The sequence below is a fragment of the Thamnophis elegans genome, chromosome 1 (genome assembly GCF_009769535.1).
Source record: "Thamnophis elegans isolate rThaEle1 chromosome 1, rThaEle1.pri, whole genome shotgun sequence".
In the NCBI taxonomy this organism is placed as follows: Eukaryota; Metazoa; Chordata; class Lepidosauria; order Squamata; family Colubridae; genus Thamnophis; species Thamnophis elegans.
This window is the reverse complement of record NC_045541.1, coordinates 17996826-18023631: the sequence shown is the minus strand read 5'-3', so window position 1 is coordinate 18023631 and position 26806 is coordinate 17996826. Positions and strand designations below refer to the sequence as shown.

The following is a 26806-nucleotide window of genomic DNA, read 5'->3' as shown; positions in this document are numbered from 1 at the left end:
ATTACCGTGTCCCCTTTTACTTTCCTTTCTCTCAACTGTGCAGGATATCAAGTTGGAATGCATTTGAAAGAAATTAGTCTTTCTCTTCCTTGGTAATGTCCATCTTTACTTGCATAGTATATTTTTCTATGGAACACTTATCCTGCACCACAATGATGCCTCAAAATTATCTTTTTCAATGAGGATCCAATACATATATGGTGCAGCAGCACAAAAACATTGTTTAAGAACTAGTTCGAAGGATTTGACTTCAAAATCTAAACAGGTTTATTGCTGTTTATATTACATTCAAAGCCTAGGATTGTAGCCTTGAATGCAAAAGATAAGCTATGGCAATACTTTGAAATATTTTTTTTTTAGCTCTCTCCTCCTTCCTGAGCATCATTGACATCTGCCAAATATTCATTAGATAACCTGCCAGCTCCAACTGTCATTTGTCCTGGGTGTAAAATTTCTTCATCTAACAAATCTTTAAGATGATTAGTACAATTTTATTATGCAGCAAATGAGCAACTTTCCATGAAAGAAAACAGACTAAAATATTTACTACTAGTAGCACTTTCTCGATGAATTGCTGAAATTCAGCATTTGTTTAATCTATAAATTACAAAGGAGGGTTTTACGGATGGTGAATACACATCCAGATTACAGACACTCCAAAAGTATCTCTTCAAGTGGGATTTTAATGGGGCACAAAATGGCAATGATGTTGGGTAGAATCTGGGAAATAAATCTTATGATTTTTTTTAATATAAGGAGAAAAAGTCAGATTATGTGCATGGAGATAAGAGAATGGATTTTTGAGAAGACAGTCCTAGGATTCCATGTATTTCTATTTGCATTTTGTATTATACATGAAGCTTACTGTGAAGTAAACCACATGAATACAGTGATACTATATAGAGTTACATATTGAATTTCCGAATTAGTGTTTCTTTTATCATTTTTCTTGTTCACTACATGAACATCGTGACAAGAGAGAAGCTGTGCAGCTTCAGGAAGTTTAGTGTGTGGTGCAAAGATGTGTCTAAACAGCTTAATGAAAAATGGTTCTTACTTAGTTTAAAGTAAGGCCTTTACATTTAGCTAGTGGGATTAGTCTGTAGAATACTATCCAAAAGAAACATTTCAAATGTTCTATAAACATTTTGATAATCTTGGGAAGGAAGGAAGGAAGGAAGGAAGGAAGGAAGGAAGGAAGGAAGGAAGGAAGGAAGAAGAAGGAAGATTTCCTTCATAGAAAGAGGATCTAGTTTGGTCTAGTGCAGAGGTGTTTAAACTCTGGCATCACATTTTTGTCACATAATGTATCATAACTTTTCTCCCTTTGCTAAAATGGGGGTGGGGTAGCCAGCATGTGATACCCCTGGTCTTGTGGTTAAAGCACTAGGCTAGAAAGCAGGAGACTTTGAATTCAAGTTCCATCTTAGTCATGAAAGCCATCTGGGTGAGTTTGGGCCAGTCACTTTTCTTCAGTTAACTCACCTAACAGGGTTGTTGTTATGGGGAAAATACGAGGAAGAAGATATATTGAATATCTTCACTGTCTTTAATTATTTGTAACAAATAATAAAGATGGGATAAAAACTAAATAAATAAATCCTTAATGTTGAAAGTTACTTTGAATCACTGTGAGTTGGGTGGCTAAATGCGCACGCGCGCGCGCACACATACATACACACACACACACACACACACACACACACCACAATGATTTTCCATTAAAAATAGACTAGATAATAGTTCTCATTTTTCTAAGAACAATGAGGTAAAATTCCCTACATCAGGAGATTTTTTTTTTAAAAAAAAAGTAGGTCTCTGCTCTGTATGGAGAACTAGGCAGGCAGAAATTGAGGCAAGGCAGGTTGTAAAGAACAACAACCTTTATTTCTAACATTAACAAGGCAAAGTGCAAGGCAACTCTTGAACCAGCAACAACAATTGCTGTCTGATAGCTCTTTATATAGTAGCTATCAGATGGCGGACCAATGGCAAGGCTGCGTTCTCCCACCGAAAGGCTGGTCTTAGCCAATCAGACGCATCCTGCAGTTGGCAAATCTTTGGGCATCATCGTAGCCCTGAAGACTTAACAGCCTCTGTTTAATTTTTGCACCCCTATAAAACCTTGCCAGATTAGTGCTTTCTGAAAGTGCTGAGATTCCAAGCTCCAAACACCATGGTGGTTAGGAGCTCTGGGAATAGTAGTTCCAAAAGAATGAAGATTACCAGAGGAAAGGATGCTATTTAGCCTCTGCTAAGGAAGCCTGTCTTCCTCATGACTATTGCATGGTGAGGAGGAAATAAGCCCATCACAGGCATCTCAAGGGCCATTTTAAGTCATGTATCACCTTCCAGAGGCAATGTTCCCTTAAATTAGGTCCATTTTGCTGCTACAGTTGTTTGCTATATTGCCTTCCTGCTTTTCTCAAGATGTGGCACAGCTTCCAAAGAGCTAAAAATGAGAGAGGAAAAAAGTTTGTAGAAGATTTTATTGGTCGGACAGTGTCAATAAAGCAAATCTACCCAAATCAACCATTATTAATATTTATTTATTTATTATTTATTTATTTGTTTGTTTGTTTGTTTGTTTGTTTGTATCCCGCTTTTGTAGTTATTACAGATAACTCAAAGTGATAAATATATCCAACACACCTTCCTCTGAACGAACTGTTCAAATGTTGGAAACTTTTGAGAAAAAAAAATATTAAAATTACACAGATTCGTTTTGGGTTTGTTATGGTATCATTAGCCTGAAAATGTTTCAGTGATGTTTTGATAAAATTTTCAATGTTTTGGGGAGATCTGCTGACTTTTCCTGGGATGAACTTTGAAGTGAGATTGGAGGGCTTGGGGATAAAATAGAACAAGAATAGCAAAAGATTATCTCATCTGTGTGCATGACCCAGCAAGTTAATTCTATTATTGGACTGATTTGTCTAATTTTGAAGATAGTTTTAGATTTTGTTGGTGGAAACACATGATGAGTAAAATACATCTAATTGGTCTGTCACCTGAGTGCGTGTTAATTTTGGATTTGGATATGATCAAAGTGGAAAAAAATAGATACCATATGGAAGTTGTAATACAATTAAAATGAGCTGAGCCATTTTCCTCTAAACCACTGAGAGAAATATCTGCAAAATATTTGCATTCTCTCACATATTCCTATTTTAGGCTTTTTCAAGTCTCACTTTAATGTTCTCTTCTCAGCCATCCTAGAGGGCAGATTCCCAAAAATTCTGTGTCCATGTCCACGTACATCAAATATGGTTGAATCCATTGGCATGCTTTATTCTGAGTTTCACCTTTTTTCTGATCTAAGACAACAGCTACTCCAACCCCTATTTTAAAATGTTCCAGTCATACTGAAGATTTCTATACAAGCCACCTTACAGATGAAGTAATACTAACCTCAACTATGTTGTGCAAAATTTGAACTTAAGAACACAGCTCCGATCACATTGAAGAAACAACCTTGCTTACATATGATATTGTTGAATGTTTTCTTATTATTAAGTTTTATTTATTATCTTTGGTTTCTGGTTGAGGATTGTAATGAAGTTTTGATTTTACACACATCCACACGCACATGCCACGTTTAAGAGCAACTAGAATGCAATTTTAGCACCCTATTTTTTAAAATCTTCATCCTTTATTTTCAGAAGGGAAATAGAGAAGCATAAAGGCTATCACTTGCTCCCATCAATCATTGTTGTAGTTAGTTTAATGGATTGGCTTGGAAAGAAGGAAGATAGACCATATCATGATGGGTGATGATGATAGATTGGACATCTGCTTGTAGTATTATCAACAGCTAGCTGATTGTATCCTTGGCATAGATCAAGCTTTGCAAAGGCTTCCCACAGCCACCAGCCACCCTCTGAAGAAAAAAAGAAAGAAAGTAGCTGATTGGCTGCAGGCAGTCAATTGTCTAAATACCTTATTACAGTGGATTTCTAACCCCTCTCAATTAGGTATTACTACTGGCCCAATTGGTATCATTCACAGGATCTCTGTAACATGATGTCAAGAACTCATTGCTTGATAATATTTTTAAACACTTCTTCAATTTCACCCAGTTTGTCAAATGCATATTGCTGACTTTTGTGTTAATTGATTTTGTAGATATATCCAAATGGGATGACAATGGCTTCCCACTACACGTTCCCGGTTTCTCAGAGAACAGTTCTGGGAATCTATTATTTCTATTAGCCTATTTGTGACAGTGGTATGCATCCCACAAAGAGTGATTTCTAGTAGTAAGAGCTAATTCCTTCTAATATATTTCTAACAGTGACTGGAAGTCTCTCTCAGAAAGACTGTTCCTGGACATCTGCACATGGGTGTGCTTCAAAAATTTTAGCACCTGGTTGCTGAGTGGGCATGGCCTAGTCAGCCTCCTGCAACATGGCCGGGATGTGTGTCTGTGTTTTTGTTCTCCCTGGGCTCCTGAGGCTTTCCTCAAGCCTCTGGAGGGCAAAAATGGCTCCGCAGCTCTGGAGGCTGGCCCATTTCTGGCCTTTCCAAACTTCCGGTTGGCCTGTTGTTCACCCTCCTCGACCCTCCGTGCATGCCCTGCACTTACCAGCATCCAAAATGAGCCATGTGGGGACTCCTTGGAGGGGTATGGCAGAGTGGGCAGAGGCCATCTGGGAGTGGGATTTGGGGGTTCTCTGAACTGTGCAGAATCTTAGCTAGAGGCTGGGGGTTCTTCCTGCAATAGCAGTTAGACTTATATACCGCTTCATAGGGCTTTCAGCCCTCTCTAAGTGGTTTTACAGAGTCAGCATATTGCCCCCAACAACAATCCAGGTCTTCATTTTAACCCACCTCAGAAGGATGGAAGGCTGAGTCAACCCTGAGCCGGTGAGATTTGAACAGCCGAACTGCAGAACTGCAGTCAGCTGAAGTAGCCTGCAGTGCTGCATTTAACCACTGCGCCACCTCGCTCTTCCAGCAGCCCACCTTTGCATCTGCATGGTAGCTTCCAGCAAAATCAACCTTCTTGCTGCTGAAGTCATGGAGAAAACACAGTAGCCTCAACAACTTGGGAGAAGGCTCCTCAAAATGTAGGAGCAAGAATGCACTCTTGCTGTGGAGGAGAGGCAAGGGAAGAAGAAAGAGGTAAGGAGAGATGGGTGGAAGGGAGAGAAAGAGAAGGAGAGAGGGCAGGAAGGGGAAGAGAGAGGGTAGGAGTAGGGAGAGGTAAGGGAAGAAGGAAGGGGAAGGAGAGGAGGAAGGAAGAAAGTAGAGAAGGAAGGGAGGGAGAAAAGAAAGGAAAATAAGGTGTGTTACAACAGGCACTAAGGATGGTAAACAAAGCAATCCAAACTGTATATTATAACCTTTTAAATGGAATAACAAAAGTATAAGAATGGCAAAGAAAAAGAATAACTATGTGAATGTATACCTATAATTGTATGTAAGAGAATAAATGATAGTAAGAATATAAAGCATAATATAGGTAAACAATATTTTGTTATAAATAGCTAAGTATAAATAAATATAGAATAGTACATAAAAATGGATAACGAATAAGGGGACCATGAATGCAAGATAGAAATATATAGAGGGAAAAACACTAACTGCAAAGAAACCGATACGGAACTGCTGTATGATATATGATGGAACTTCTTGTTCCTATGTTGTTTTAAGTCATGTGTTTGTGTTTGTTGATGTGTTTATGTGTTTAAAATAAAAATTTAAAAAAAGGAATGCACTCTTGCTGATTGTAGATCCACCTCAAAGTCCATTTCCATCTTTCACTTGATCCCCATCAGAAGCACTGCATCATTTTGAATGTCCTTGTTACAAACATTCAGAAGGTGATACAGTTGTTGATCTTTATTATTCTCTGCATATTGAAGAAAAACTGCAATCCACATCACTGAATCTGCACACAAAGCATTTTTTCCTCACAAAAGTCAATCACTCAGCATCTCTCTCTCTCTCTTTTTTTAAAAAAAGCCTCTAAAATTGCAGTGCTAAGGTGCATTAACGCAGCTCTGTGATATAAACAACAATGGCTTCTCTAGGTTGCTGAACTTGCTCGTGAAATTTAAATGTCATTATAATGACTGATGGTGCAGCCGAGAAATGATCCTTGAGTAATTTTCTAAGTGAATCAAACATTTTAGGCTTTGGCAAGCAGGAATAGCAAGAACTCTTATGAGAGCAAATATCTAGGCCACACAGACCAGGGGTGTCCAACTCGTGATGACATGCAGTCATCACATGATATATCACACTATTTTCCCCTTCGCTAAACTGGGGTGGATGTGACCAGAGCTTGACACATCCTGCCTGTGGGCCACAAGTTTGACACGGTTCCCCGACAAATGCGCGCTTGACAAAAAGCGCGGCCGACGAAACCGTGAGTTCTAAAGCGCGCCGACGAATGAGTGCAGAAGCGTGCTGACAATAGCACGCCGACAGAAGCGCGCTCTAACCCTAACCCTAAACCTAACCTAAACCTAACCCTGAACCTAACCCTAAATGTAACCCTAAAACTACCCTGAACCTAACCCTTACCTTAACTTAAATTGCACTTCTGTTGGCGCGCTGTTGTTGGCGCGCTGTTGGCATGTTGATGACGTTGCGGTTTTCGCGACGCGGTTTCATCGGCGCGCTTTTGTGGTGCGCGCTTTTGTCGGTCACGGTTTGACACCCTTGCCATAGACAGTCAACAGGATAGCTCTTTTCTTCTTCAGTGATTTATAGTGTTTATTTTATACTAAAATAAAAGCTCTCTGCATATAAAGTAGTTGACCAATACCAACTGAAGTGTGTCCAAGACCCACTTTTTAAGCCATTTTTTAAAAAAAATTCTGAGGTTTCCAATTAGTGATTATTTTTGACTGGTTATTCAAGCACTTGAATACCCAACCACTTTCCTGCTGGTCTTCAGTTCTCAGTCAATTCCATTCTCAGTGCCAGTAGTGCTGCATCATAGTATAAAAAGAATGGAAGTAATACAAAGATTATTCTTTAGACTCAAAATGTTAACTCTGTTGGAAACACACAGCTGCAGTCTTTCAAAACCACTTGAGCTACGGTGGCCCAAAAGCTATTACCAATACACAGTGCCCTCTAGCTTACAAAACAGATGCATGATTTTATAAGCATCAAGTCCAGAAGTTCCACTCTGGAGACAGAACACCACTTAATGGGTAACAATGCATGAGCTTGTTCTGCAGGGGAAAGCATTAGTGAGGGCCATAGTGGAAATTGAAAAGAATTGAGGAAGAAGATATTTGTTATGATTCACTAAGTGGATTATTATGCTTTCAAGAACTCGACCTAGTGGTGGGGTTCAAATAATTTAACAACTGGTTCTCTGCCATAATTATTTCTTCCAACAACCAGTTCACCAAACTGCCAGAAACTTAACAATTGGTTGTCCCGAAGTAGTGCAAACTGACTGAATCCCACCACTGGCTCCACCCCAATACTAGTTTGAGGGTACTTATGCTTGGGAGAGGGAGGGAAGGAGGGAAGGAGGGAGGGAGGCGGAGAAATGTATACAGATATATACATACATACGGAGAGAGAGAGATACAGAGAGTGAGAGAGATACTGAGAGAGGGAGATACACACACACACACAGAGAGAGAGAGAGAGAAATGTATACAGATATAGATATATATCTATACAGAGAGAGAGAGGGAGGGAGAGAGAGAGAGAGATACACACACAGAGAGACATAGTCACACACACACACAGACACAAAGAGAAAAATATATACAGATATATAAATATAGATAGATAGATAGATAGATAGATAGATAGATAGATAGATAGATAGATGATAGATAGATAGATAGATAGATAGATAGATAGATAGATAGATAGATATGATAGATGGATAGAGAAAGAGAGAAATGTATACAGATTATAGATAGATGATAGATAGATAGATAGATAGATAGATAGATAGATAGATAGATAGATAGATAGATAGATAGATAGATAGGGAGGGAGAGAGAGATGATAGATGGATAGATGGAGAGAGAGAGAGAGAGAGAGAGAGAGAGAGAGAGAGAGAGAGAGAGAGAGAGAGAGAGAGAGAGAGAGAGAGAGAGAGAGATCAGGCAACTAAGGATTTGAAACACCTATTTTCAGCATGTCTTTTTATTACCACCAATGGACTCCTAGCCTCAGGATGGCTGTTCTGATGTGACTCAGAAGGCATCTGTATTAGCCATTTTGGTACATTAAGTACTGCATGTGTCAGAAGGTAATCATGGATCTATCCTGGGTATGCTCAGGGAAAAAAAGGAAGAAGAATGCTCATATATTTGTTACTGGATAAGATTTGAAATGGTAGGACAATGTGATACAGAAATGGAATTGAAATGTCAAGTGATATTTAAAGTAAAGAAAGAAAAAGGACTCCAATGTGTCCTTAATTTCCCCGGTTGCGGAAAGCTCTCGAAGATATTACTGCAAATTTATCTTTATAATTAGAAAGTTTCTACCATCCCCACTGAAGTCTGTGAGGTTTTTGTTTTGTTTTGTTTTATGTTATCAACTTCAGTGAAGGCAGAATGGCGCTCCCCAAAAGCCATTGAAAAAATATTACCTTCCACGTTCATGGCTGTGATGCATGCTACCCTTTCGCCCCTATACAAAGGGTTTCAATTTTGTGATCTTTTGATCATACACTTAAATTCATTGAAAAAGCAGGAAGCTCATTCCAGCATTCTTACAGCAGCTTTCTCTGTGGTGATATTTATGAGGCATTCTTGAGGTTTTTGCTGAAGCTAACAAAAATATCATAAAGCTCTGCATGTTGTCCATCCTGCTTTTCTACTCAACTTTGCCCATGATAGTGGTAAAATATTCAACACAATAGCCTCAGCAATTTTCTTAATATAGAAAGCTGAGAAACCATTGCCATTTGCTCAACTTTAGATACACATTGTGCCTCGTGTTTATGAGGAGGCTAGAACAGCTAGAAGTGTGGGGATGGCTTGGAATGCGAGCTTTTCATTTGATTAACCATGAGGGCTTCCACAGGCCCAGATACTAAGATTAATTTGCTTTAACAGCAGTATTTCAGTGAAGTAGGCTGCCAGATCTGGGCTGCAGAACTCAAAAGGACTATTAAATTGAAGCAATTGCAGATTTATGTGTCTCTTTGTTGGCCTATAGGGGTCTTCAGCCCAAATCTGGTAATCCTGACTGAATGAAACCATCAGAAAGCTATTATTACAATTTTACTGTTAAGGATGACCTACAAAATTAAGATAGAAGAAATCTTTAAAACAATTGTTGACTTCCTGATCCAAAGTTTTAAAAAAAATCAGAGGGAAAGAGCAGTAAGAGTAATAATGACTAGGGTTGTATAATAATTCTATATTGGAAAGACTATTCTGCCAGCTCCGTTGCTGGCACCATGCTGTAAACCACCAAACACATCAGCAAAATAGGAATTGCAGCAGCTCTCTTGGGGGTCTACTGTGAACGTGGTGCAGCATCCAACTCTCCCTTTCTAACTGCCTTCCAATCAATGGTGGGTTCCGGATCCTGGTGCAACTCGTACGATGCAACAGGGCTGGGTGTCCACCACATGCACGCATGCATGTGTACTTACCGCCCGTGACAGTCCACGATGGCTCTGCAATGTTCCAGCTGCTCGGCGGAGTGTTGCGCAAGTGCCGTATGCACTGTGCGTGTGCGTGTAAGCCCCGATCGGCTCAAATACAAGAGTTACAACATAGACATCGATCTAGAAATAGGCAGTTGGAAGATACACTAACAAAATAATGCAAATAGAAATGTTCTAAACATTCCCTTCCTGCCTTCATCTCTCAGAGTAAAAGATGAAGGACAGAACAGAGACCAGAAAGCAAAAGCTGTACTGCTGAGCCAGAGAAATTCAACCCCTACTATATAGAAGCTCCCTTTTCTGCTGTAGCTAGAAGGCTGAACCAAACTGGCATATAAGCTTGGTTATTATCAGTTTGGGAAACTTTTCTCCTTTCCTAGACAAGATAGCCAGGAATTCAAAAGCAGATGGCATGCTAATATGCAATAGCTTCTACCTCTGCACAGTCTGAGTACAAAGTTTATATCTATCCACTCAATCATAATTTTTACTCGCCACAGAAACTAGACAATTGCTTTATTGTAGTACTATATGGGAAAAAAAGCCATGCCCATCTAACACTCACAGTGTGATGAAAGAAAAATGAAGTAGGATAATTTCTTCTTTTGAAGTACTTTCAAGGACTTATGCATTAAAAGACAATTTTAAAGATCCAGGCATTTTCAAGAATATTTTTAGGCCAAGGTTGAAACTGCTATCACTACTGATGATAAAAATGTTGTAAACTATCAGCTCTATAGGAAAAAAAAATGTAGGTATAAATAAATTGTTCTTTTATTCAACGGGGTATTTGCAGTTCTTGAACTTATTTAGTAATGCTCTGAATTCTTTGCTAGGTTAGTATATAGTTATATTTACTATCAAATGCAAAATTAATATAGTAAATCAATTGTGTACAACATTCATTTGAACTCTCATTAAATTCCATTCAGATTCTTGTAGCATATCCATTATTACAGTATTTGAGCATGGCATTAAATAATATTTCAATATGCAATTTGAACTGATTAGCTTATAAAAATTAAGTTATGTTAATCAACCCAAACTAATATGCAATATATGAATGTATGATTGTTGCTAATTGCAGCAGGCATACATTGGAGCAATGCAAGAACAGCATAGAAATTGCTCATTGTAATCTTGCATTTAAAATAATCCATTAGTTACATTCACCTTTTCCAGACCTCTTAGAAATCTTAAGAAAAACAACTTCAATTCCTCTTTTCTCCCTCCATTTTGTTTTGTTTTTTAAATCACCCTGTCCCCTGAAAAATATTTTTCCTCTGAATTTTTCTGTTTACTTTTTTCTGACTATACTTCAGAAAGTAAACCAATTAAGTATTTTTCTTTCCTCTAACTGGGATTTCATTCTTTGTAGAAACATTGGCTTTTATTCATGTTCTGTTTGCTAATATTTGCATGCAGAGTTTAGAAATTGTGGTGGGGAAGGAGGAGAAAAAAAACATGAGATCATCAATGGTCCATATCCTCGTTTCTTTGCATTTAACGGAAGATACAATTAGCACCAGAAGTAGATACAAATGTATACTCGTGCATTATAAGAAATATAACATACTGCGAAAAACAGCACATAAAACACTGAGAACAGTGTATAGTCTTTCAGTGGGGCGCATAAAATACATACATGGCCATGCTGTCTAAGCCTGTTCTTGACAATGTTCAGAATAGTATGCATGTTGCATGTGTGGATTTGATTGATGGATTGTTTGATTGATTCGATGCTGTCCAACTCTAAATGACTCTGTTCATTGTTATCAATGTACCAAAACAATGTAAATATAGTCTAACAGATGCAAGCAAAGCAAAAACAGATGAAAAAGAGAGGGGAGGGAGCAAGAGAGAGCAAGAGATGGCAATTCTGACAAACCCAAAATAGCCCAGCAACAATTAACACAACAGTCCAACAAAAGGGATACCAACATCCTAGTCCATAGTCTGGGAGAACACCATTTTTTTATATCCCTCTGGAATGTCAGGACAAATATGGAACTAGGAGCCAAGGGGGAAACTTCATTTGATCACTGTAATAGAGGAGATTCATTTTGTACTGTATTTTTTTTAGCCTCAAAAAAGAGGCTGAAAATCTGGGTGCATCTTATACACTGAATACAGCATTTTTGGCCTCCCAAAACTCCACCCCTTCACCAAAATGGCCATGCATAGCTTGTAGGAGGCTTTCAGAAAGCTCCTGGGGACTGAGGAGGACAGAAAAAAGGCCCATTTTTTGCTTGTCCCCCCCCACTACCAGGAATACTCTACAAGCCTCCTAAGGGCTATTCATGCCCTTTTAAAAAAACGGGCCCGTTTTTGCAAAAAAATGGACCGTTTTTTGGGAGGTTTGCAAAGTGCAAAAAAAAATATATTTTTTAATTTGCCTCTTCAAATCCTTGGTGCATCTTATATTCTGAAAAATACAGCATATAATTTTGAAATCCTAACATTATTATGAAAGGGAGAATACAGTAACAAATTATCAGGAACACTGAAAATGCAAACAATGAATTTGTTAGAGGAACTTATCTTTTAATTTAAATTCATTCAATATAACTTCATATTTGTTATTGCCCACAATGGAGTAAGATATTGCTATTCATATTTGCTTGAAGCTGTATGGCAGTAATGGATTTTGATCAAACCTCTCTCTCACTACTCCCACCCCCCCAATTTTTGGTAGCAAGATTTGTTTTTCTAATTGCCAGATTTGGACAAGATAGAACAAGTCACTCTAAATTGATGTCCCCCAAGTTTTAGTAACATTAATCTCTACATTTGGCAACTGCTAGGCAGGGTTGTGTTTATTTTATGATGCCATTTCTAGAACTGACTGCCCCTCATACAACATTATATTAAGAGGAAAGCTACCACAAGCCTCTGGCTATAACAAAAATCAAATGAGTGCAATCTGATTATAAAATGAAGAACATTGTGTGTGGGTTTGTAGAAGAGCATTAAAAAACCTTCTGTCTTCCTGTGGATGCAATGTGTGTATTGGTGTGTTTTAAGACAATTGCTTGAACCAGCTTAAATGATCATTAGGTCAATAGAAATAGGAAAAAAGCAGTAGGAAGTTTAGTTAAAGTCCCACAAAATAAACAAGAACTTCTTCAATAAATTCAATATTGTGCTATCACATCTCCTTCTATCACCAAAAGCATTTAGCAGCTTGCAAAAATATCATGATTTAATACCAGAGCATAGGCAATCTCACGTTGACTTCACCTCTACAGAACAAGGAATTGGAAGGTAAGAATGTTGCCTTATGGGTTGAGCCTCATAATAATGATGTGCAGTGTCCCGAAATTGTGATAGCTTATAATTTATCCTCTATATACCCAAATTTTAAATTTACCCATCATATTCAAAAGTGGATAGGAAAAATGAAGTGAAAATGATGAATGTAATCACCCCCTATTTATGATGTATCTCAGAAAAATCCATTCTATGTTAAGCCATGTTTGTCTGCTGATTAATAATAGTTGTCAGGGCAGTGAAAACAGTGGAAGGAAATTGAGCCTTTTCCAATCCTTTTCATCAACAATACCAAATGCAACACAAAAATGCCTTTGGTCAAGCATTACGGGGGGAGTGGGGGCAATGGTAAACAACCTTTTAGGTACCAAGGAATCATAGTAAAAACCATATTGGGGAAAGGAAAGGAAAATATTAGAGAACTACAAATTTTTGCACAGCTTTTACATTATGGAATTTCAAGTCACTTGAATACACATTAGAACAATACAATTATGAAGCTTTTTGCAACAGAACTTTTTTTAATGCTTTAATTAAACGATAGCCTTGTGTCACTTTCATCAAACATCTGAGACACTTTCATTAAAAATACTTTGCAAGATGTACAGCATTTCTAAGTATAATCATATTACACTCAAAGTTCTTAATAATTTGTCTGAGTTTTTCAGAATATCCAGCTATTTATTTATTGATAATAAAAGGCAATGCAACTATGGATCAAACTACCAAACTTTCTGAGTCATAAAGGAAAAATGCATAATGCATTTTTATGAATTTATAGTTCTACATTTTAAAAAAGCCTGTTACTTTATGTTGCAATTAGAAAAGAATGTAGAGGGAATAATTAGGACCAGTCTAAGCAACATGAGCAAAGATTTTGTTATTGTTGTGATAGGCTTGTATACACTTACACATATTATAACTATTGTTGATTCTGCTCCATATCACAGTTTTCTGTCTTTCAGGAAGGGACTACTTCACTGAATGAATTATTTCTAAGATGGAAATGTGCATTTTAACGGGCATGCATTCTAAATGAATTGGAAAGAGCAAATGTTTGACTCAAAAAAACCTATGGGATACCACGTTTAAAATCTTCTCTTAAACTGTTTGGGTGATTGCTTTAAAATGCATCATTGCTGAGCATTAGAGTATATAAAACACTATTTATTACATGTTCATTGATCACTAGCAAACATGCTAGGCTTTTCCTCCAGGGAATTTTTTCGTGCTTGTTTCATTCATTGAAAAAAAAAAGTGGTTTTACATAGGTACAGCAATAATCTAGATAAATGTCCATTTGTAATAGGAAACAAAACCATAAAAGAGGTGTTCTTTCACGTTCTCAAAACATCATCCTTGGTTCCAGAAGTACTAAACAATTTCCATTCAATTTCCAACTTTTCCTTTCTGGTGAACCATGTTAAAAAGATTGTAGCCTTGCAGTCCCAGGAGGCTCTGGAGGAAGCAGATAATACAGCACTGTTTCAGTTGAATTTCAAGCTGGGATATAGTACCAAAACACCATTGTTCACATTAATGGATGATATCTGGGATGGGGAAAGTGTATCCATCTCACCCTTCCTTGATCTCTCATCCATCACTGTGTGTGTGTTTGAGAGAGGGTGGGGAGAGGGAAGGAAGAGATGGAGAGAGAGGGGGGGGAGAGAGAGAGAGAATAATTAATATGCTGATGAGATTTGTTTATAAAACTTTCCCAGTCTGGATAGGGAAGAATCAGTTGAACCCTGAAAAGACTGAGTGACTGTGGGTTTTAGGAACTTTACATCTAGTGGTCTTCCAATATTGACCCAAGATGGAGAACAATTCCTGAAGCAGAACTGGTGTACAATTGTTGGGTTTTCTTGAACTCTTGTGTCCTGCTTGAGGAATAGGTGGGAGCTATGATGAAGAGAACCTCTCTACAATTATCACTTGCATCTAGTTGCATCTATTAGTTGCATCTATTCCTATTCAGGAGACATTTCTTGGGGAAACCCATGCCTTAGTCAGTTTCCATTTGGTCTGTTGCAATGCACTGAATATGGGGCTCCCCTTGAATAGCATTGAAAGCTCAGCTGGTCCAAAAGGCAGCATCATATGCAGTATTGGATGCTCTCTATATAAGAACACTTTGTATGAGATGCACTGACTTCCAGTAGACTTCCAGGTGCAAATTGGACCTGATTAAGGTCTGATTATCACCTTAAAGCCCTACACAGCAGAACCAGGTCATATACACGACCACCTCTCCCAATAGTTCTCACTTATCCAGCTAGATACGGCAGATTGAGCCTGGATCTCCAGGGTCTCCAGAAGGTTATGAAATCCTGGCTATTTCCACAAAGGTCCACAAAGCAGACTGTGATGTAGTTGCAGCTGTAGCTGTCATATTGCTATTGGGATTTCTTTAGGGCCCAAAACATGGTCTTTTATTGTGCATTTTAACAGGCATGCATTCTAAATGAATTGGAAACAGTAAATGTTTGATTGTGATTTGACTGACTGTCTTCAAACTTTCATCACCCAGAGTGCCTTGGTAGATGGATGACCATAAAAAATATATAAGGATGTATGGATGTAAATAATAAATAAAGCAATGTTGCCAGCCCTGTTTTGTCAATGAACTGAGAAGCACACTTACTAATTTGATTTATTATATTTTTTATCAACCCAATAAAGCTTGTTGCTCAAAGAACACTTGTTTTCATCCATCCTCCATCATCTCTCATTGCCTTACTTTAATAATATATGTACTGATTCAGATGCAGTCTTAGCACTATAGAGCTGAAGAGCTGAAGGCAAAGAATCACTTATGTAAAATTGAGCTAACGCTGGCAAAGGAGACAGAAGCATCTTTCTTGGAGATGAGGAGGCAATTGTGTTCCCATTGGATATCCCTTTTTTGCCTTTGGAAGGAGGAATTTGGGACTGGATGCCTCCTCAGTTACTTTAAGGCAATATTTCTGAAGCTTGGCAACTTCAAAATGCATCGGCTTTAATTCCCAGAATCCCCAGCCAGAAGTTGAAGCCCATACATCTTGCCAAGGTTGAGAACCACTGCTCTGAGATTATCACTTTATAAAGTTTTTAAAAAGTTTCAGGATAGGCAGAAACATTCTTCAGATGTGGGGGAAGATACCCCCTTCTCCCATACCTGGCTGATACTTTTGCCAAATTAGTATTTTAAACATCAAGGATTTTATGCCCAAAATAAAGCTAATTATTCATTGGTGGCCCAGTTTGACATGGAAGAGATCAGAGAAGTCCATGGTTCCCGAAACCATCTGTAACCTCATTGTTTTGAATAATTAGCCAGTCATGGATTGTTAAATGTTATAAACCAAAACATGGTTGATCCAAATTTCTTGCTTAATAAAGGAGGTTGTCATACTATTGGTACCCTGAAGTGCCTAACATCTTCAGTGATCCAAATGCATTGTAATTGAATTCTAAACTCCTTTTAGTGCTAGGCTGAATTAATCATGGTGTGTACTCAGAAAATTGCCCATGGCTCTACTAGAAGGCTCCCGATTAGGGTCACTGTCTGCTCCACTAGAACATTATTTAAATGAAAGAAAAATAACAGATCACTGCTGATAGTTTTTTTAAAAAACCAGGTAAACTAGTTCAGCATATTTTAAGGTCTTCAAACAGCACAGTCAGGATATTTTGCCTGGCGCAAATAAATATACAGAAATCAAAGGATTAGCAGGATTCCACAATATTAAAATGCTCTGTTCTTCAAACAGATGTAGTGTTATTTGTATATTTGTATCCCGCCTTTATTATTTTTGCAAATAACTCAAGGCAGCGAACATAGCTAGCAGACCTTCCTTCTCCTTATTTTCCCCACAACAACCCTGCTAGGTGAGTCGGGCTGCTCATCCCCACTCCCTTATTCCCAATACGAATGACATCTCTATATTTGCCCCTCATCCCATGATATCTCCCACCTGTGTGAATGCTTCCATTCATTCATAGAAGCTTAAGTCCCCTAACCAATCCTACTCTACAAAAAAGAGCACTCTAATTTAAACCCTTCTTTGAATTTCTGCCATCCACATCCATTTCCTCTGTCCATTTATTGTGCCTCTAATGTGCCTCTAATGTTCAAATCCCTAGCGCCACATAATGGAGTGAGCTCCCGTTACTTGTCCCAGCTTCTGCCAACCTAGCAGTTTGAAAACATGTAAAAATGAATGTAGAAAAATAGGGACCACCTTTGGTGGGAAGATAACAGCATTCCATGCACCTTCAGCATTTAGCACATGACCACGGAGACGTCTTCAGACAGCGCTGGTTCTTTGGCTTTGTAACAGAAATGAGCACCGCCCCCTAGAGTTGGGATTGACTAGCACATATATGCAAGGGGAACCTTTATCTTAATGTTCTTCTGTATGCCTTCCTCTCTCCTGCTATAATTTTACGAACTTCTAAAATTCAACCCTGCCCGTGAGATGGGCCATGTTCCTCTCGGTTGTCTTATATCTCCCTAAGAAACTTACAAAATTACAGCTTGACATACCATCAGATACCTATTTCACAATGACTCCCATTGTCCATTGAATCTACCCCAATTCACACAGTAGTGCTGTACTTTCATTTCCTCAAATCATAAGAATTTATAAAGGGGGTATTAGAGCATCAAGGACAGCTTTTTATTTCAGAAATCTAAATGAAAGTATCCTCTCTAGCTTCTGCTTCAGATCATCTGGTGAAGGAAAGTCCAACCATCTCCCTAAATAATGTTTTCTGTGTAAGTTTTAATATTCCTTCCAAAACTTTAGAGTATGTCCAGGATCATAGCTGCAGAATGTTCTCTTTTATAATGGAGGGAGAAATCCACAGAAGAACTAACTGTCATAAAAATAAATCTTAGGGTCTATTTAAAATATCCCGATGTTTTATTCAAACAAAGCTACTTTCTAATTGCTAGAGACTACAAACTTTCTTAAGCTCCATCTGAAAAATAGTAGCAATAGAAATCATGATTATTTAAATTGCTGTACAATGTATTGGTACTCCTTAACATGTATTGGAGTTCCTTAAAAAGTGAGAATGGACCATTGAAATAACAACCATTTCAAGTATAATAATTCACTTTGCCTTTTTTTCTTGGCATCCTTTTAATTATGAAAGCATATGAATCAACAAGTGCGTGTACAGTCAAAATGAGAAAAGTGGGCATGTAGAAACAATAAAGAGCAAATAAATATTGTTTGTAAATGCACTGCATAAAGATTTCAGGAAAGGAAAGGAAAGGAAAGGAAAAAGGAGAGAAGAGAGAGGAGAGAGGGGAAAGGAAAGTCTAATTAGTACATCCAGCTATAATTATAAATTGCAGAATTAAATTAGGTTAGTTCCATGAAGGAGTATATCTCAGTACTAACACTAACCATAGGAACAGAAGCTGTTGAAACAGTGAGTGCTGATACACATACATCAGTGGTGGGTTGCAGGAGGTACGCCCAGGTACAGGCATACCAGTGCCTGCTAGGAGCAACAGACACCGTTCTGGTGCTTCGGAGGGCCCACCCACCCGCCTGTGTTCCTGAGCTATATTTGACCCAACTGAGCCATTTGCAAACCACTGACATACACCTAAATATCATTTAACAGGATTTGTATTTTCCAGTTACCATAATACCTTATATACCTTATTCTTTTACATTCTATTCAATTAAAATCTTAGCAGATCTATAAATAGAAGAGTGAGAAAGACGGGAGGTGGAAGACCAAGGAAGAAAAAGGAGTAAATAACATTGCAGAAGTCTCAAGGTCCCCAGAGACTATGTGGCTTTATTTAAATCCTAAAGATTGGGATCAAATGAGAATTGCAGATCATCACTTCATATCTACTCATTAATGACTTTACACATGGGGTTGAATGCTTTGATCCAATGAAGACAGTTCTCATTTTAAAAAAAAATAAGAACAAAAGTAAGCTAAAAATTTGGAGTCTGTAATTGTGACAGCTAAAACTGGTAAGACAAGGGCCAGCAATTATCAGGCCAAGAAACAATCTTTTATATGTAGACGCTAAAAGTCCATTGACCCAAAAGGCAGGGCAAAAGAGCCTAGCATGTAAACGTGAAGGCACATTTATTGAAAGAGCTTGTTTCCATATTCTGCAGCAGTCAGATTCTCTATGTATACATGACTTCATCATTGCATTCAGGAAAGTTGATGAACAAAGTTATATTTGTGAAGCTTTAGGTCATAAGCAACTTCCTGAATGTAGGAGTGTCTGAAGTTTCAAGATGACAGTACTGTCACACCTTGTGTGAAGTCTTAACACACTGCATAGTAAATGTGTATGGTAAGAACAGAAACATGGAAAAAAGGATAAGTAAATATTACCCCCCCCCCCAAATAAAATGAAAGGAAAATATCTCCAGTAAGCATGGTATTGGTAAAGAAGCAAAATCCTGGCAGCTAAATTTAAACCTGAAAAAAAAAACTTAACAGCAATGGAATAAAAAAAAAATCCTTCAGGAAAGCTGAAAGTTTAATAGGAAAGAAATATCAATGGAGGAAAATAGCCCAGGAGATACTCTACCAAAGATGAGATCTATCAGTCCGAGACCAAGGAGATATGAATATGCCGTGTGTTTCTAGCTCTAACCAAGAAGTTTAGACCAAATCATTGAAGTAAGTAAGTGAGAAGTAAGTAATAAGGAGTACCAAGTGAAGAACAATCAGTTGAGAAAGTTATGCTGCAGAACAAGTATTACAAAGAGAGATCAGTTGATTTGGTTGCAAGATACAAGGTTTAGAGGAAACTCAGGTAACTTTTATGTGGAAGAACTGATTATTCTGATTATTTCTCTCTGAGTTACATTACTCAAAGATGAAGTTCTTACTCCATTTGCCTGTTTGTATGGTATAAGAAAAAGGCTTAAATCATCATTAGCTGCACTGGTTTAGAGTAATGTTTATCCCCTTTCTTCTGACAATATTTTGGACTACCTCAAGGTGTTCTCACTGAAAATACCTGCATATTTCACCGACATTTTGTTTTGTTCAAAGTATTATGTTCCATTTTAAAATCTTGCATATTTCGGATGCAATTTTCCATAACATTTGTTACTATAGAACTACATATTTTTGCTGGATTGTTTACTTTCAGTTTCTGTTCTAGCTTTTTTTTTTTTTTTTTAAAATATATTTTATTCATTTTTCACATTCCATTTGCAATCACTTATATACAGGGTATTTACTATAAGAAAAGAAAAAAAGAAAAAGGGAATAAAACGAACAAATAAAAAGGAAACACAACTCATCATTCACAACCCCACCTAACCCTTCCATCCTCCATACACCCCATCTACCCCCTCCAACTTTCCTTTCTCCCTCTAACACTCCCCTCCTACTTCCCTTTCCCCACAAACCTTTCTCCCCTTACTCCCCAGACACCCTCCTTACATTCCCCTTACTCCTTCCTTACTCCTCCCTCTTCTTTCCCTCTACCTCCCTCCTTGGTGTATGCCTTTATTCGAGTGTTGTTTGATCTGATAAAAGTAAAATGAACCAAGGGGAAAAAAAAAAATAAAAGAAAGAAAAAACCACCGTATATAAATACATTCTTATTCTTATTAAGACTATTTTAACACCCCCCCACCCCCCCCCACAAATCCCCATTCCCAATCCTCCCGACTTCCCAGGGCCCACACCTGGCACTACCTTCTGTCTAAAATATCTTGTATACATATGGATTAAAAAATAAAAGTAATATGTCAAAAGAAAGAAAAACAGAAAAAAAAGAAGAGAGAAAAAAAAAGAGAAAAGAAAAAAGAAGAAAAAAAGAAAAAGAAACCACTCTTTGTGTTGATCTCAGCCCCCCATCTTTATCTATGCTTAAATAGTATAAATCATTCTATCTATATTTTATTCTCGTCTCTTACTTCTTTGCTATTTACCCCAACCTTCTGTAGACTCTCCCGTTCCTCTTCCTAAACCTCATGATCCCTTCCGATAAGATTTAAGCAACGTGGTTCATGCCACATATTCAAATATGACTTTACAGAGGAGTAATCAAACTTTCCCTTCTAGTAAAATTTAAACAGCGTAAGTGATCTTTCTTAACCTCCTTTTCAAACAGTAATTCAAAGTAATCTAGCCAAGCTTCCCCTTCTTAGTAAAATTAAGCAGCGTAGATCAAATATTACTTTACACAGAAATCAATTTCTATCTTAAGATAATTCCAACCGACTTTCTCTTCTGATAGGATTTAAATAACGTAGTTCATTCCACATGCATTTTACCCTCATCCCTTACTTGTCTAATATTTACCACTATCAAATTTATACTAGCATTTGTTTAAAATCTAACTAAAAGCAATTTCAACCAACTTTCCCTTCTAATAAAAGTTAAATAGCATGGATCATTCCACATATTCAAACAATACTTTCAGCAAGAGTCAGTTAACCTTCTGTTTTAAAATAGTCCCTTCTAACAAAGTTTAAACAACATAAATCATTCCGCATTCTTTTTACACTTATCTTAAGATAATCCCAACCGGCTTTCTGTTCTAATAAGCCTTAAACAATGTAAATCATTCCACATATATTTTACCCTCATCCCTTGCTTGTCTGATGTTTACCACTATCAAATTTATGCTAACGTTAATTTAAAATCTAGCTCAAAGTAGTTTCACCCAGCTTTCCCTTCTAATAAGAATTAGTCCGCTTTTTCTACCGGAGAGAGGTCTCAAACCCCCATTCAGTCCTCAACTTTGGCGAGTATTTTAAAATGTCTAAATTCTCGATCTCCGTTTTTCTGCTTCTCCGAGGGAGGAAGGGCTACCCCCTCCATCTTGCAACCACATGGCCTGCCGTTTGCCTTCTCCTTCCACTTGTCTCTCCTCTCTTCCAAGCGAGTCAGGAAGTCCCGCCTTCAGAATCCTGCAATAGAAATCTTGAGCCTCCGAAACAGAGTTAAGACGAAATCTTTGATTCTCAAATGTAACCGTGATGCCGGCAGGGGCCTCCCATCTGTATCGAATCTGTTGACTCCTAAGCTCCTTAGTTAAAAAGGTGTAGTCCCTTCTTGCCTTTAACATCTGGAAAGGTATTTCTTTGAAGACAATCAAGTTCTGGCCATCAACTCGGAGACTGTTATTATAAAACTTTTGCACAATCGCATTTCTAGATTCTTTTGTAGAGAAATGTATAATTATGTCCCTTGGGAGCTGTCGCTGTTCCGCTATCAATGAGTTCTGGCGATAGATTTTCCGAATCTGCCAATCAAAGTTAAGTCCCGGGCTTCCCACCGCATAGCTGAAGGCTTCAGCAAAGGTCTGTTTCAAATTCTCTTGCTCCTTTTCACGGAATCCTCTAACTCTTATTGCAAATGCCTTCCTATTAAAATTTATCATCATGAGCTGTTCTTCATTGTCTCTAATTTTTTGTTGTAAAATTTGAATATTGGTAGTCAAATTAAAATTAGCCTTCTCCAAACTTTCCAATTTGTTCTCTATTTCAGCAGAGTAATCTGACAGGGCAGACACGGCTGCAAACGTATTCGCCTTCATTTGATTAACTTTAGACTTTAAATCATCATATAGTTCCAATACAAATTCCTTAATTTCTTGTTTAAAGGCATTAAACATTTTAAAGAAATATTCCTGTGTTAGAAATTCTCCAGTAGAGGGCATAGGAGACAAAGGCTGTGGTTCCAGTAAAAATTCTTTAAATTCTTTAGACACATTTGTAGCAAGACGCTTCTTTGACCTGGGTGCCATAATAAATAAACAAGTAAGCAGCGCTTTGCTCCCCTCTATTTCCAAAGAAGAAGAGTTTATTTTGTTAAGGAGCGGTCTGCAGGAAGGTAAAACCGGCTAAGTACATCCACTATCAATCATCCACGGAGAGAAATCGCCATTTTGAAGTCCATTTAGACAAAGAAGTCTCTAAGACAAATGGTGCTGGTATTTAAGATAGTAATAAAAGCATAAATCTCACAGGGGTGGGACCCGCCCGTATCAATTCTAGCTTGAAAAAACTTTGTTTTGTCCTGGGGGGGGGGCTAGCCTGTCTGGGGCTGCCAAAAAAAAAAGGCAGCTGAGAAGAACTGGCTGGAGATAAAAGCTCTGCTCCGGCTGGATCTAATCTCTGTCCACAGCCAAAAAAGGGAAAAAGGCTGTGGCTTACGAATAGACCCTCGCCTACAGAGCTACTCCCTGCCCCTTTTTTTGCCAAAAAGGGGTGCTATCTATGATCTTATTTAGATATACAGAGCAGATCTCTGAGGAGCTCGGTGGAGCCCTCCTCGGCAACAGGCCACGCCCCCAGGAAGTCTCTGTTCTAGCTTTAATATGCAGAAATAAATAAATTCATCTTAAAATTCAAAATGAATAATTTTCTCCACTTTACTAGTTTTATTTTTATAATTTGTTACTAACAAAATCTGTGATTACATCAATACCATTGCTCAGGTAAGACAGCAAAATACATTTGCCTTGTATAGTTGGAAATCAGAGCAAATCTTTTGCCTTCTGTAATGAAACCATAGGACAAAACACTGAGAAATGTGAGAACGGGGAGACGACACTTGAATTCTGTTTATTTGCAGGTATTCATGTTACTCTGAAAATATTTCTTCTGCAATTTGTTTATCCTAGGGGTCTGCAACCTTAAACATTCAAAGAGCCATTTGGACCCATTTCCCACAGAAAAGAAAACACTGGAGCCACAAAATCTGAGTGGGCATGGCCAACTCAACATCACTCACTCCCACCCAGTCACATGACCCCCCCAGCCATGCCTACTGAGGTTTTGTGGCCCCCGATGTTTTCTGTGGGAAATGGGTATTTCTCTCTGTGTGTGTCTCTCTCTCTTTCTCTTTCTCCCCCTCTGTCTCTTTCTTTCTCTTTCTCCCTCCCTCTCTCTCATCTCTCTCTCTCTCTGTCTGTCTCTACTCTCTCTGTGTCTCTTTCTCTCACCCTCTCTCTCATCTCAGATCAGGTAAGGAGTGACTGGAAGGGGAGGGTGAGGGGCAGGGCCAGCCAGTGGTGGGTTCAGCCAACAGAGAACCACATGTGGCTCCAGGTTTATCTCAATATCTGTCATCACAGGCTTCATTTTTATGAATTCAAACTTGCTTACAAAAAAAGGACCCTTGTCACAACAGCTAGTAGTAGCTTTAGGGCAGCCTTGCAGGAGAAGAGCAGGGTTGCTACTGCTTGCCATAGTGCAAATATTTGTTTTAAAAGATTGCTCTTAATAAAGTAGTGCAGTGTTTGATTGATTCATCTGGCCATTTTTATTACACTAATGGAATGTGTTTATCTTCCAAGATTGAACATGTAATGGGTTTGATTTTTTGGAGCTTGTTTGGATACACAGCAGATTGAAAAGTTTAATCTTTGATTAACTCAATGGAATGACTATGCACAACTTCCACAATGCAGCTTTAAGCTGTTTTTTTTTTTTTTTTTGTGGTGCTTAGGAGGGCTGAACAGCTTTTAAAAATACTGTCACTTGACAGGGCTTCATTCTGGATTGAGGGCTAGTGCAGCTTCATGCAAAGAATTATTCTGCAGGTATACCCAGGGGTGGGATTCTACTGGTTTAACAACCAGTTTGCTGAGCATGCGTGTGCTTCAATCACACATGTGTAGTTCAGAGAATATTTACTTTCTGGATTCCCGCTAGGGAAGGAAAACAGTGAGGCATGGCAATCCACTCTGCCACGTGACTCAGCTGAGAAAGGTAGGTAAAGCATAGAGTTGGGGGGGTGGCGGTCAGGCCCAGTTGATTGTGGGAGCAAACTGGTTCACTCCTAGCTGATTGTTGGAGCTACCAGTTTGGGTGAACTGGTCTAAACCGGTAGAATCCCATCCCCAGATATGCCTACCTAACTTTCAAACATGTTAGGGCAATTTTGGGATCGTTGAAATCAAGCGAGACAGAGTTACTGTTTGTACATTGGGATTTTCTGTTGATGTTCGAGTAGCTTTTGGATGTGCAGAGGGAGAAGGTTTACAATCTGGGTATTCAGAGTCATAAGGCAAAGTGGTTTTTTTTGGGGGGGGGAAGAGAGCCGAGGTGGCGCAGTGGTTAAATGCAGCACTGCAGGCTACTTCAGCTGACTGCAGTTCTGCAGTTCGGCTGTTCAAATCTCACCGGCTCAGGGTTGACTTCCATCCTTCTGAGGTGGGTAAAATGAGGACCCGGATTGTTGTTGGGGGCAATATGCTGACTCTGTAAACCGCTAAGAGAGGGCTGAAAGCCCTATGAAGCGGTATATAAGTCTAACTGCTATTGCTACTATTGCTAATAAACAATATCAATTCCCCCAAATGCACAATCCCCCAAATGTAAGGAATTATGTCTCATTTTAAACTAATATTTTAACAATAAAGAAATAGAGGATTTTATTTAGTCTCTGCCAGAAAACTTCTTTATTTTTTTCTTGAACAATTCTCATGGGATTTCATGAAAAAAAAAATGACCATTGAAAATTATTTCAAGGAGAAGAAAATCTCAGTAATATTCTTATATTTAGAATATGGTGTTCTGGTAGTTACCTGGTTGTGTTTTAGAACGTATACTATTTCATTGCGGAATTATTGTTCCAGCATCCTACATTTGCTAACTTCCCATGGATCAATTAAATCCTAATGGAAGGTAGTGCAGAACAGTCCTGCTCGAAGCTGTTTCTGCTGAGTACCAGGGTTTTTCAGAGGGATTAAACTATGTGAGACAAACAAGAAAAATAACCACTATAGCCACTTCAAGTATATTTATCAATAAACTCAAAAATACCATGCCAAGAAATAAATTGACCTGGGAATAAGATAGGAAAATGGAATTTTTGAGAAATTGCAAGATGGATCTTACTATATTAAACAAAATATAAGCAGCCCTGAATTTCTTGCTGATTTTTTTAAAAAAACAGTACATGGCAGCAATGCCAGAGCACTTTCATTTCTTCCTGTCCAAAAGTGTAGTCAACATTAAATTGTGGTATTGCAAAGTGATATCTTCATAGAAGTTCCTTTCTCTGCTTAACATTTCTCTTTTTCTTGCTTGCTTCCAATTATTTCCAACAGAGGCTCAAGGAGCTAAAGCAGAGGGAGTTTGCTCGGAATGTAGCATCCAAATCAAGAAAGGATGAAAGGAAACAAGAGAAAGCTCTTCAACGCTTACACAAGTTAGCTGAACTCAGAAAAGAAGCTGCATGGTGAGTGAGAAGTTATTAAAAGGAAAAAAAGAAAAAGAAAAGAAAGGGAGAAAGAACGGAATTGACCATTGTGATCTCAAAGCAGAAAAACATAAAGATTTTTTTTTCCTGACAAATCTATATCTGACAACTAGATTTGGCACAATGCAAAAAATAATAATAATAAGCATTTTAAAAGTATTGTTGCCTTTCAAGAAAGTTAAACATTCACAAAGTGGCATACATTTAACTAAAATACGACATAGGCAATGGTGTCTATGGGATGGCAGAAGTACCATTTTACTGCAAGCTCATCCCATTTGAAGATATAGGGCTATGATGACACATTCATCTTGTCCAGTTTGATCAGATACCAGTGATTGTGGTGTTTGTATGTGTGTGTGTGTGTCTGTGTATGTGTGTGTGTGTGTGTGTACTATATGCATGTGCATGTAGGAATGTTTATGTATGTGTGGACATAAGTTTGTATATCTATATTGATGAAGGCAAGCAGACAAATTGAAGCCAATGACAGACAGTATTTGAAGGAAAGAGATATTTCCCTGGGCTGTTGATTCTCTGCAACATTTTCATTAATACTGCTGGAAGGGAGACAGAATCTCATAGCTCTGCCAAAAGAAAAAGGTGAGATTAATTTTGTGGGTGAGCCCATTCTTCTACAGATTTGTCTTCTTTTTGAAGATGTGCTCTGGGGGATTCAAACTATGTGGATATGACTCTGGGGATTGTAAATAGAGA

The 26806-nt window shown here is 38.1% G+C and overlaps 1 protein-coding gene across 1 annotated transcript in view; it reads left to right on the top strand.

Annotated features, from left to right (window-relative positions):
* The window catches only part of ZNF804A (zinc finger protein 804A), a 262521-nt gene that overhangs the window by 218968 nt on the left and 16747 nt on the right, over positions 1-26806 (top strand). The window contains exon 3 of the mRNA XM_032226153.1: positions 25938-26068. Coding sequence (XP_032082044.1) covers positions 25938-26068 — 131 coding nt within the window. The remainder of the gene's footprint in view (positions 1-25937; positions 26069-26806) is intronic.